The following is a 13399-nucleotide window of genomic DNA, read 5'->3' as shown; positions in this document are numbered from 1 at the left end:
GTTTTCATCTTCTCATAAACTAACTTCTCCTCGCTGGCCCATGCCAGCCTTCCATACTCGTACTTTCTCATTCGTCCCCAATAAAAAGAAAATCCCATAAGAATCAAGAGAAACGCCAGGCAATGCTTTGGCTGGATGAAACCATTCCCATGCCGTAGAATAGGATAGTCTAGGCAAACCCGAAGTACTCACTGCCAGTCGTCACGGCCGTGTAAAGGCGTTGACGGAGATCTTCATAACTTTCATACTCGGGAAGATCAAGCTCTGTTAACAATAGTTAGTAAAACGAATTAATGCAGCCAAGAAATGCGGGAAAAAAACTTACGGTTGAAACAGGTATGCGAGCTAGGAAGGCGATCTTTGTGGCCATAATCGCGATGGATGTTGAACTTGCTCACACCGTTCATACCCTCAAGTTCCTTGAAGCCATTGAGGGGAACCTTACTGGTTCCAGTGACGAACTGCAAAAGCTTGGCACGCTCCTCCTTGTCGAATGAGCGGACGGCACGCCAGAACCATTGGATCTGTGAGGAGGAGGCGGAGTAGTTGTGATACTCGGTGTTGTTCTTCCACTCATCCACATCGATCTCAGGAAGACCGGAAATCAAAAGTTCCAGCTCTTGCTCGTTGAAAATGGAGATCAACTCGGGAGGGATGATTTCGTGGAAGCCCTTGAGGAAGTTGTCCAATTGCTCGCGAACAGACTCGACGAGGCGATATTCAACCACGCGCTGAACGTACTCCTCTTTGTTCTCCTGTGTAACGGGAATGTCGTGACCACCGGGCTTTAGGTCGATAACCTGCTTCTCGCCAAAGTCATCGGTTTCAATGGAGAAGGTCTCGGTAATGATATCGGTAATGTCGTTCTCCAGCATCCACAGAAGTGATTTGTAGTAGTCCAGGTCGAGAGTTTCCATATCCTTGATAGACACGGATCGTCCGAGGATATTCTTGTAGACTGCTCGGCTGAAGTGGCAGTCGAGAACACGGCCTTCGTACAAGGCCTTACCAATGATCCGCCCAATGAATTTGAAGAACATGAGATGTTCCGAGTTGACGCCACTAAGGCGGTTGGGGTGGAAGGTAGTCCGATCAGCGGCGACAGGGATGAACAAGGCGTAGTTGGGGTTGAACATGCCACGGGCAAGAACTTGGAACCATTCTCTGGTGACACCACCAGCATCAACACCCTCCTCGCCATGGAATCGTACGTTCAATTTGCCATACTTCAATTCATCGGCGCTCTTGAAGTACAAGGACTTGAAAGAGTCAAGGAAAACCTCAGCTCTGCGCACAGAGAGCTGAAGAGGAGGATGAGGGTGGCGAGGCTCGGCACCGCGGGAGTGAACACGACGGGTAAAGTAGTTGCGCTTGTTGTCGAATTCCAGGACCTTGGGGTTCTTGACCAATAGGGAGAATGTACCGCTCATGAGGCGAGGGTTCTGGCCGACGAGCTCGTTGAGAATCTTGCGATGTTCTTCGGTGAACCGGAAGAAGATATTCTCCATGCTGAGACCAGCATCAGCTGTTGCAGTGCTGTTGACTGACAATTCACGACTGCCACGAGACAGCGGCTGGTCCTTCAGCGTGGTGTTCTTGCAGACGACCATCAATGCCTCAATGAGCGGGAGAAGAATAGTAGCCACGTTCAGCATATTCTCCTTCTGCCGAATGACAGTCAAGCAGTCGCTCAGCTTGTTCCAAAGCGGGCCGAAAGTGGCGCTTTCATAGAGTTTCTTGAGAACATCCTCCTTGGGGGCGGATCCAGGCTCAATATCCTTGGACTTGTCCGCTCGGGCCTGGTCAAATAGATAATCAAGTGCGGTCAGGATACGTAGCAATTTCGCCTGGTCTGAGCTAGCTGGGGAGAACTTCGCTAGAGCAAGGCCTTGCATGTCGGTACCAGTCTTGGCCTGGTGGATATGAGGAAGAAGATCCTCCAAATCACCCAAGATGGTGTCGCTAAGGGCCTGCGCTTGAGCAACCAGTTCATTGCCGATCACGTCTCTAGCTCCAGGAATAGCGGAAAGATTGTTGATGGTGGAAAGTGTATCGCGGAATGTCTTGCCATTGCACTCACGAGCCGCAAGGATGTGGACAACCAGTCGGAAGTTGTGATCCGGAACGACAGGAGGCTCGATGGTTCGCTTCTTGCGCTTCTCGTCTTCAGCGGGCTCCTTGGAATCTTCAGATTTCTTGGCTTCAGCTGAAGTAGCCTCTTCATTCTCTGCGGTCTCTTCGCCAGCGGCTCCAGGGGTTTCCACAGTGGGAAGTGGAGCGTCGGTCATGGATGTGTCCATGCTGGAATCGGCAGCCTCAGCAAGTTGATCGGCGGATGCTTCGATTTGAGGTCTCTCGGGCTTCTTGCCCTTGCCCTCTTCCTGCCGCTCCTTCTCACGACGAAGAAGGACGGTTAGTGGTTGTGTGATGCTGCTAAGGAGGCTAGACAGTTGCTCCATGCAGTTAGGGCTTTCCATTATCAACTTGCGGTCAAGGAGAGAAAGGAGTGCATTCAGAGCGAACTTGTTAGCTCGGTTTTCTTTGCCTTTGCCCTTGCGCAATGACTTGAGTTTACCACCTGAAGCAGAGTCATGCTCCGTCAGGAAGAACCAAGCAATATGAGGGTTGAACTGCGAAAGGAAAGACAGCGCAGCGATACATTGTTGGATGACCATAATTGGGGTCACTTCACTGCTGACGCTCGAAGCAGTCTGGATAGCGAGGGTTCGCTTAGACTGCGGTGTCTTTTGTGTTCCTGGTGCCTTTGCACGCAGAGAAAGATGAGAAAAGCTGCGTTCAATCGCAGTGGAATCAACGCTGCCATCCTGCAAGATCGAAAGAAGAACACTGATCACCTCACTCCGGTTCTGGCGGTTCTCACAAACATTGTGAAGAATATCGTTCAATTGATGGCGAGCATTGCCCTGAAGAGGCATAAACATCAGGCGGAGAAGGGTTGCAACGCCAGCCTTGTCGAGCATTTGAACAATTTGACGTCTCTGCTCTTTCTTCGGTTCTTGGCCTGCAGCAGGTTCAATTCTCTGTCGGTGGTCGATGGCACTCATGTCACCAAACTGGGCCATGCGTCGGCCGCTACCACCCATACCACGGGCTTCGGTCAAGTACTCTGGACCCAAGGTTGCGAGAACATCCTCGGGCTGATCGGCCAGAACAGCCTGGCGTAAAGAGGGATCAAGAGTGGCAAGGAAGCTGACGGCATCCATTTCTTCCGCCGGTTGAGTGCTAGGAGCTGCAGCGCCAGCACCACCAGCAGTGGCCGCCTGTCGTCGCGCGGTCTCACGTTCGCGCCGGCGTCGATCGGCCGCTTCTTGTTGCAGCAATTCTTCGCGGATCTCGGCAGGCAAGGCTTCAAGGAATTCTTGGTTTATCTCAGTATCCTCCTCACCCGCGGCGGCAGCCTGGGATCGATGTTCAGCAAGCTGTTGCATGATGACTTCCTCCCGGAGTTCCTCAGGCAGAGCCTCCAGATACTCCGAATCAATCTCGAGACCGGTGATATCAACTTGGCGGCCTCTGATGTTCGTGTAGACTCGACGAGTAGGTTCAGTGGGCTGGGCTTCGGTTTGAGTAGATGGGCCAGCGGTTTCAGCCGCAATATTGGTTTCTTGGACGTCTTCCATGGGCTCATCAACCCCAGCAGCTTGGCGCTCGGCTTCCTGTTGTTCTTTCTCTGCCTGAAGTCGGGCGTTTTCTTCCTCCTCCTTCTGCTTAAGCTCACGCTGTTTTTCTTCAGCGGCAATGCGATCTTGGCGGTCCTTTTCAGCCCTTTCGGCTTGAACACGTTTGCGTTCCTCTTCCGCGAGCTTCTGGCGCTGCTTCTCCTCCTCGATGGCAGGGGGAACCAAGAGCTTGAGAATGGAGTTGATGACGCGCATGCTCCGCTCAACGTGCTGGTTGCCGAAAATAATGCGGGCCTCTTCTTGCCAGCGGTTTCTGGTGGTACCAAGACCAAATTTGACGGCAGTGTGAGGATCGTCGCCGCGAGTGCGAGCTGGAGGGCCTGCTCCTCGGGGGATTCCAAGCATATCCTGAATACGACCAGGCAGGACTGCCCGTCGGTCGACATGGACATGAATACCATCAGGGCGAGTGACAACACCGAAACCTGGCGCCGCCTGTCCGCCAATGGCTTGCATAATGGCATTCATGAAGCTAATTGGGCTATCCATGGCAACAACTCGGCCACCTGCAGTGTCCATAGCCTGGCCCCAATCGGCGAAAGGATCAGCAGCAGCGCGGGGTGGAATGGCAGGATCTGGGCGGTCAGTCCGGACAAGAAGAGGGTTAATGCCATCGTCGTTGCCGCGGGGTGCGATTTGGGTTCGGTGAACACGGTGGTAAGGCTGGATGGGAACAAGACCGGATGGGCGACCCGGCATGATTTCAGTGACAGTAGCCCAGGCCGGCGGCGGGCCTCCGCGGAAGCGGGATTGGGGATGTCCTCGGGCCATTGGAGGTTCATCGCCTTCCCATCCCCATGGCTCAAGAAGATCATCGTCTTCTGGGCGAGTTAGTAACGATCTGACAAAATCATGGAAAGAGGTGACCTCACCTTCCATATCCCCATAGGATCCTTGTTCCTCATCGAAGTCATCCATGTCCTCGTCAAGTTCATCCATTTCGTCTTCGTCTTCAACTGGACCGGATGTCAGCAAGGCGGGTCGTGGCAGCGGCAGTGGGAGTTGCCTCAGCAGGCTAAGGAAGGACAAACCATCTTCATCGAGATCATCAAGAATTTCTTCGTGAATATCGCCACCTAAGGCATCTCCATGGATATCGTCAACACCAGAACCATTCAGGGCACGGAATAGGTCACCAAGGTGTTGGTCTTCACCTTGGTGTCTAGTGGATTGTCTGATGTCGGCCATTTCATCTTCGAATTGGTTCATCATCTCGACCTCCTCCTCGTCTTCGGTCATTTCTTCGCTTTCCCATTCGTCCTCTTCGCCGTCTTCGAGGCTTTCGTTGTCTCGGTCACCTCCAATTTCTCCGTCATACATGTCATCATGCATGTCCGAATGGTCGTGATCTTCATCTTCATCGTCCTCGTCTTCGTCATCATCTTCATCCAGGATGACTTCGACTGCATCTCCGGAAAGACCTTCGATTGGACCCATACCCTCGTCGTCTTCGTCACTTACGACTTCACCATCATCTTCAGCAACATCCTCGTCGTAGTCCATTTCTTCGTCATATTCATCATCGTACATCTCATCGTCCTCACCCTCAGATTCTTCGGTGCTGCTTTCTTCCTCGTCATGACGAGGCTCTAGCATGCCAAGGGTAGAGTGGCGGAAGAGGTCAGGTGTTTCTTCACGTTCATCTTCCATGTCAGAAACGGAAGTTGCGGATGAGATTTCATCATCTTCGTTATCACCTTGAATAGGGATGTCCGAGTTCTCGCTGAGAAGCACGGCAGTCTGGGTAAGTTTATTCAATGGACGAAGAATATACTTAATGACACGCCTGGAGGATGGGAAGTTCAAGTCGACATCGGCGACCGAAGAAGTGAGCGCGGGGATAAAATTCTTTTCGAACATGGTCTTCGCGAGCTGTCTGGTTGAAGTTGGGAAGCCCGCGTCATTGGTAAAGGAATAACCGCTGAGCATTTTATCGAAGAGGTCAGCAAGAGACATGAGCTTAGAATACTTGGCATCTAGGGGTTCTGTAGAGGCCATAGCATCTTTGTAGGACCGGAGAGCATGCTCCAGCACAAAACGGCGGACAAAAGCAAGCTCAGGCTCATCGTCTTCATACTTTGGATCAGTGCGACGTCTACCAACGCCGCCAAACTCGCCGGTCTTGGTGCAAAGCGCAACAAGCACTTGCATGGTCCATGTAGAGGTGATGCTGCGCTTTTTGAACACCAAAGACTCGTCATGATCCATGGTACCGAGGGGAACGAGCACGTTCAACAAATAGTTCAAGACGCCAGAGCGGGGTTTGGAGGGCGTAGTGGCCAGAGGATCAGCCTTGCGGGAAAAGTTGATGAACTCGACCTTGGTCCGGTTGTAAGAGGATAGAAGCTCCGTCAAGCACTGGAGAAGCAAGCAGCGGTAGATGTAAATCGGATGGTCATCTGCCTTGAATTGGGGCTTCTCTGCCTTCTTGGAACCGCGAGATGCTTGTGCTTCGGCAGTGCTCGCAATTGAAGGTGTTGGCTCTGCTGGTTCGTCCACGGCCATTTCAACATCGGTTTGAGTATCGGATTGGTCAGCAGCTTGCTCTGGGAATTCAGGACCGGCTTCTTTGTCGTCCACATCCTTGTAGGACAGAAGCTCCGAAAGCAGATAATGGATAACACCATCCGGGTTCTCCACAATTGGGGCTTTGAGTTCGGCACCCTTGGTTGGGGTCTTGCCCTTGTCCTCCTTGCTCTTGTCCATGTCTTCGGGGGCAGATGTTTCACCCGAGGCAGATGCTTCGCCTGCTGCAGATGATTCTGGCTTGTGCTCTTCGATGAGGATACCTGGTCTTCCTCGCTTTTGTGGCCGATCTTTGTCGGCCTTCAGTCCAAGAACCTGTGGACGTTGATTGTCATATCGGAGTAACCGCAGCTTTTCATTTGTAACCTCCACAAAGATATCAGGAGCTCTCAGCACGAGGTGATACATATGTCGCACATAGCCGTTCGTGTCAATCTGACGGGTATTCTTGGACTCAAAGTTGGCAACAATTTCACTTCTCATGATCTGCCGAATAGTAGCTTCGTCCTCGACGATATGACGAAGGATCAGCATGAAGGCGCTTTGGAGTTTATCATTTGTAGCACTGGAAAGTTGCTTAACCATCACAAACAATCGCTGAAGGTTTCGCTTTTCACCAAAGCGGGCGGCAATGCTGCGCTCGCGAGTTAGAATGACAAGAACACGGCACATGGAGAGCGCCAGTGTATCATCCTTGCCCACTCGGGGTAGGATCTCGACAAGAGCCTCAAATAGCTGGGTCTTCTCCTCGAGTGAGACAAGGGGATCTTCAAGACGGGCCGGTTCATCACTGCTGGCGTTTGGATCATCAAGATTTGGCATGGTCCAGGAAATCTTGGGAGGCTGACAATCATCAGACAGCAGCTTCTCGAGAATGAGCAGGACATGTCCAACCCAGGGGAAGGTTTCTTGCTCGGCCTTTTCGGGGGTTGGGAGCTTGATAAATCCAAGGAAAGTCGAGAAGCAATCTTTGAGCTCTTCAAGAGTGGCGGTGTACATGTCACGATCTTGAAGGGTCAGCGCGAGAATGTGTGCATAGGCTGCGATCTTTTTGCCAGCTGTCTGGAAGTTCTCCATTTGCAGGGACACTAGCGATTGAACGAGGGTCTCTCCAACGTCTCGACGGAAGTTGACAGGCTCGCTATGCTTCTTAATAGCCGAGGTGATCAAGTCAGATAGCTCGAAAGAGACATCATGGTGTTCGTTTAGAATGTCCAGGGCCCGATCGATCAGGTTTGACCGAATGTTTTGCCTCTCTGCGTCTAGGTCTTCGACTGTGACCATATGGCGACGTTTGACCGGTTCTCCCAGGGAGGCCCCGGTAGCTTCAGATGAGCTTGCTCCGGTACTGCGACTCTCGGGACGACGCTGGCTCGATGATTCGCCTCGATCATCGCTATCCATATCATCATTGTCGTTGAGAACATTGTCCAGAGCTCTCGCCAACCCGTCGTGCATGTCGGAGTCAATATCACCTCCGGGGAAAGGAGAACGTTGCATTGCGTCAGACACGGGTCGCCCGGTTGCTTGAGCCAGAAGCATTTGGAGTGCTGCAGAGCGGTCTAGCGGAGTGGCGCTAGTAAAAGGGTGAACCTCTCCAAGACCAGCATCCTCGAGGGAGTCGATGCCAGAAGCAGACTCGGGTACTCCGGTTTTGATATCGCCGGGGCCCGGGGGAACTCTAGGAGGGGCACGTAGCCACTGCTGCGCCTTGCAGTACTCTTCGGCCGCCATCAAAAGATTGTTGCAACGATAGAGGGCTTCTTTGTTAAGATCAACATCTATGTACCCTTTCTCGAGCAAGGCAGTTGCTCGTTCCGTATGGACGACAAATGGTTTCTTGGGCATCTCTACCAAGATAGGCGGGGTATCTGCTTTACGAGCCGCGCCAGCCTCGTATTCGCCATCCAAGGAGCACCGCATGATATCAATCAACAATCGGACAATTGGACTCGAAGACTGAGTCGCAAAGTCCGAGTTCCACATGTCTTTGGCCATGGGCAAAATCTCCATGCGAAGTTCCACCAAGAGTTGACCTGGCTGGAAGTAATCGGGACGGTCTCGGTCTCGTTCAGGATGAGAAGTCAAGGCTTGTGTTTGGCTAGAGTCCACGATGAATTTCCCAGAGGTGAGGTCTGCGAATAACCCAAGGATGATCTTAATTCCACCATACCCAGATGCAAGTCGATCAGCAAGCTCTTTGTCCTGGTCTGGAATGGACTCCGCAGATGGGAGGGACTTGATGTCGCCCAAGAAGACGTCACAAATGTCCTTCAACACCTTGAGGCCGTTGTTCTTATTGAATGAAACGAGAACTGAAGTCAAGTAGTTTGGACTGGGACGGTCTGTTGAGACTTCATAGAGAAGGTGCGAGAAGTGGGAAAGAATGACAATGAGATATGCGAACCGGTGCTTGGGGCTGTCACTCGAATTGGCAGGGTTGAACTGCAATTGACGAAGAATACCTTCGGCAATGGCGTCTGAGACCAGGATAGCATTCGCCTTCTGTTTCTGGAGCGGATCTGCGCGTCTCTTGCCAATGATACCGAGTCCGAGGTTGTGCAAGAAACCCGTAATCGATGTTGGCAGAGCGCTTAGAAGGTAGCGAAGCGTACGCGCATTCTTGAAAGCTGGACACTGTTCATCAACTTCGGTATCGTCTTCGTTCGGGCCCTGGCCGGGCTGGGCCGGAGCAGTCTCTGGTGCACCAGTGCTCTCCTGTTGAGGTTCGGCGCCAGACGTTGTTGAAGGCTCCTGGGGGTTCCCAGTAACCGGAGTAGCCTTTGACTTCCCAGAGCCATGCTTTTCAGAAGAGGCTTGTGTCGCTTTCAGCCACTTCTCGGGGATGTTCTTCTCCAGCAAAATCCCTTCCCACACGCAAGAAGCAAGAAGGTTGCTCAGTGAGGAGATTAGAGAACAGTATTGGTCCGCAAGATTGGCTTGGGCAAAGATGGAGGTAGATTGGCCAGGGCGAGTTTGGTACAGTGGTGACGCGAAAACCTCCCGAAGGACATCGGTAAGGAGAAGAACGGCATTCAAGTGCCTCACGAAGAATGTGCCAGATTTAGCAGCAGCCGTAGGTTCAAGGGCTGGTTTTTTCGAGTCTGCTGGCTTAATCAATTCCGTAAAGAATCCCGATCCAGTGGGCGCAGTCCAAAAGGCCGAAAGATTATCCACTGCTGCCTGTGCGCGTCGAACGAGGGACGGAAGAACAAGGTGAGGCTTCGTTTCCGCGAGCATGTGAACAAGCACGGTGATCTCTTGGTTGGCGTTGGTGCTGTGGAAATCAAATGCCAAGCTTTGGAGGGTCGCAAGATCCAACAAGAACTCTGTACCGCCAGCGAGGATGAATGATGTGCAGTTCGTCTGGTTCTCGAAGAAAGCACCCAGGAATCGCAAGGCTGGGAACAGGTAGTCCGTAGCCGAGAGACCATGAGCATCCTTATCTTGAGGCTCGAAGTCGGGCCCTGGCGAAGGAAGAACATGATCCAGATCCCCAACAACAAGCTTAGCGCCGTTAGGAAGAGTATTGACGTTGAGCTGGGGAGCACCAAACGAGGCAGGGTCATCTGTGGGTGCATCCACAGCTGTGCCGATCTCTCGGAACAATGAGAAGACATCTCCTAAAAGAGTTGTTTTGCCGTCGGCGTCTTGGGTCCACATCTTTGTGCCCATGCCAAGCTCCCATGCCTTGACTCGCCCCAGAATGTTGACACGAGCAGCCATTACAAGAACAGCAGACATAATAGAGGTCTTCAATGCCGGGTGGTGTCGGACAAGCTCATCAAAGGTCGTGCCTAACGAACGAACCAGTTCTGCGTCATCCTTTAGACACTTGACATGCTCAGGGTTCTCGAAGATCTCGAAGAAGCTTTCCAGTGCATCGGAGGACTGAAAGAGGTCCAAACCAGAGGAGTTCAAGCAGATGGCTCCAAATGCACCAGGGATACAAGCAAGAGCATCAGCTGCCGGCATAATGCCAGGGGCGAGAGGGGTGTTCTGGGGTCTGACGATAGCATACTCACGATCCTTCTGCTTTCCCTCGGACTGGATCGCGGCTTCAGCACTAGGCGGTTGAGTGGCGGCGGGTTCCGCCTCGGTCTCAGCCTCAGCCTCAGTATCGCGGTCTTCGGGCTCCACAGCCGGCGGTTTCTCCAGCACCTTAAGTTCACGGCCCATGACAGCGGCAAGAAGGCTCTTGCTAAGGCCAGCCTCGGCGATGACAGCATAACTAGTAGGCTCATTGTGAATGAAGCTGCTGAGAATGTTGACAGCATTGCTCCAAACATGTGAGCCGAAAACACGAGCATTCTCGAACACAAGCCGAAGAGAAGTCAACAGCTGAGGCGAATCGATCAAGTTTCGCAGAACACGATCAAAGCCTCCGCCATTGTGCTGCATGATATGGTTGACGAAACGGAACATCCAGCGCAGGGTCTGCTGCTGGAAGTAAGGAATTTGATAGTCAATCGAAGGGTTCTTGTATTGAGCAGGGAATCCATCCCCGCGTTTAACCTTTTCAAACGCGGTCTTGGTCTCGTGGTCAATCAAATCAGACATGGCGTCAAAGCCCTTTGCTGTTGTCAGTGTACCCAGTGCATCCCGGACCGCATGCACAAATGTGTCAAGGAACTCCATGATGCGGGAATAGACACGGCGGGATTTTTCAGTCCGCAGATTCAAGATATCAACAAACATGGGAATCAGACCTGCTGCAACCAAGGTCTCCGGTGTACGTGTGCTCGAGCTTGGGAGAGTGCGTAGGAGTGCAAGTAAAGCATCTCGCCACTCATCGTAGTAGGCATCATCCGGGTCGTTGTTCTCAGGGCCTAGTTCATTGACCATTTTACGGGTCAAGAACATGAGAATTCCGTGGTTGACATTGACACTCAAAGCTGCGCAGACGTCAACGGCACGAGCCTTGTGCTTGGCCAACGCATCCAGTGCCTGGATCGCCAAAGTTTGGACAGACCGGGAAACCTCGAGGTCACCACTAGCACCGAGATGAACCACCTCAGCAAGCTGGTAAGCAAGCTGAAGACGCTTTGGCTGTTCTAGATCGGTTTGGAGAACCTTTGATTGGAAGGTACTCTCCGGGTGGACGTGGGCCAGGTTGGTCACTGCCAGTGCCTTGATGGAAAGGATCTGTTCTCGCGTGGCACGCGACCCTGTCAACGCCTTGGCGACTCGAAGCTTTTGGAGCAGCTCATATTTTGATTCAAGGGGCAGATGAGGCAAGTTGGCCGCAAGAAGATCTTCCACCTTTGCAGCTGAAATTTTCGAATAGGAAAGCTCTAGGACTTTGCCCGCTCGTGTGGCCTCTTCTGCCTTCCCACCAGCGATAGCTGGTGATTCATCTCCATTCGAGCCCTGGTTGGAATGAGTGGGGTGTGTCGCACTGCGTCGCAGTGGGGTTGGTGTGGTTGGAATGTGGGAGCCCTGCTCTGTTTGACCAAATTCGGAGGTCGTTCTGACCTGTTCGGGGCCCGAGGGATAGTACAGAACTCGAACATCTCCCCATTCCTCCCAGCCATCACCATCACGCACGAGGGAAACCAGTTCATTGGCGTTGATTTTGGTCTGGGCTGTGGTTTCCTTCCCCTTAGTTGAAACAGCGGGGGATGCGGCAAACGGTGTTTTACTAGCGATGACTGGACGCGGGAAAGGAGCTGCAATCTTCTGCAACTTTTCAAGATCAAGAGCATAGTGGGACTGCAATACGGACTGTTGATGGGTGCCACGCTGGCGAGAGTGGTATCGTTGAGCTAAGCAAAGAGACAGTCGCAATGTAGATTGTAGGAGAGAGAGTGAGGTGGTATTCAACAGGTCACCCAGGCGATCGCTGCTGCTGTACAGGCTGCGGTTTCCACATTTCTCGAGCAAAAGACGAGAGAAATCAAGAACTGCTTCCACAAGCTCTCTATCTCCTTCAGGGCCGTATCCCAGGGCATTTAGTTTAGCATCAACACCCTCTGATGGCTTCTTGCTCTCATCGGCTGAGTATGATTCCTCCAAAACACTTCGGGTGAACAGCTGGGTCTGAGGGCCAGTATTCAGGAAGTATTTCTCCACAGCTGAGGCTAGAATCTCGTCGAATCGGTCTAGGACATTGATCCAATGGTAGAGATCACCACGTGGGAACGGCCATAGCTTAGGGAATGTGTTGAGAAGCGACGGGAGCTCTGGAACGGGAAGACTTGTGGCACGCGCTATGAATTCTTGCAAAAATGGTGACTGTGATAGAAGGAAAATTTTTTAGTTGGGTTGCACATCAGGCCGCCGGAGAGTAACTTACGATTGTAGCCTCATGCTTTTGGCTGGCTACCTTCTTAATTCTCCCCATGATAACGATCGGTGGGCCCGTCAAACATGAGGGAGTTGAGAGATTCCAGGAGGGTTGTCTCCTAGAGAGGGTGGATTGAGAAGGTCGTAAAGACCGGTGTCGCGGAGGAAGCGCGAAGATGCCTTATGACGTTTTTGGTGCTGCTTTGCTGCCTCAACGAAAACCGAATCGACTCGGCGTGATCAACACCTGGGAAATGTCTCACTGTCAATAAAAAGGCAACCCAAAGAGATCCTAAATCGAATTTACCAACCAATCGTGAAGGAATTTGAGTAAGAAAGCTCAACTCGAGAGCTGAGAGGATGAGATATCGGGAAGTCGGTCAAATAAGGGAAAACGGGTGCAGGTCGTTATCCCTCAAAGTCTGACGTAGAGGTAGTGAGAAGGGTATGTCAAAAGGAAAAGATGACAGGAAGGGGGGTTGGTTGATAAAAGAGAAGAGAGAAAGGACGAGCCAACGTGAAGAGAAGCTGGTCTTGCCGGCAGAAGGCAGAAGGGCGGAGCGGCTCTCTGGCTGATTTCCCCCGCTAGGCCTGAGGCATCGACTGTCTTTCCACTTATCTTAGGCAAAAAAAAAGATGAACCTTGGAATTGTTGGATTTTATTATACAGAGGAATACACTGGAATTTACTTGACTACAGTCTCTCAACTACTCTTTTTTTCTAAAATAAAAAAGGATGTGGGACTTCGGATTCAAAGCTCGCTCCAATTTTATTGATGCGCGGTGAACCACATCTCTATGAAAAACGCATGCACACTATACAAACAACCAGCCTTGAACATTATAGAGATCTCTCAAACAAAATTCACATCGTTTGATATTCTCAC

At 51.9% G+C, this 13399-nt stretch overlaps 2 protein-coding genes across 2 annotated transcripts; both read right to left on the bottom strand.

Moving 5' to 3' along the window:
- Positions 1-169: 169 nt before the first annotated feature.
- tom1 (E3 ubiquitin-protein ligase TOM1) lies at positions 170-12570 on the bottom strand (the record flags this gene model as incomplete). The annotated part of the gene is made up of 5 exons (XM_065606791.1): positions 170-264; positions 326-4519; positions 4574-4657; positions 4733-12461; positions 12523-12570. The coding sequence occupies 5 exons, from the start codon at positions 12568-12570 to the stop codon at positions 170-172; spliced, it is 12150 nt and encodes a 4049-aa protein (XP_065459957.1).
- A 357-nt stretch (positions 12571-12927) lies between these two features.
- N7455_011992 (uncharacterized protein) lies at positions 12928-13354 on the bottom strand (the record flags this gene model as incomplete). Its single annotated transcript, XM_065606790.1, has 2 exons — positions 12928-13191; positions 13328-13354. 2 exons carry the CDS (start codon positions 13352-13354, stop codon positions 12928-12930), a joined length of 291 nt encoding a protein of 96 aa, XP_065459956.1.
- Positions 13355-13399: the final 45 nt, after the last annotated feature.

This window comes from Penicillium solitum (assembly GCF_028829755.1).
Source record: "Penicillium solitum strain IBT 25940 chromosome Unknown utg000009l_segment0_segment0, whole genome shotgun sequence".
Lineage (NCBI taxonomy): Eukaryota > Fungi > Ascomycota > Eurotiomycetes > Eurotiales > Aspergillaceae > Penicillium > Penicillium solitum.
This window is presented reverse-complemented; position numbering and strand designations above follow the sequence as displayed.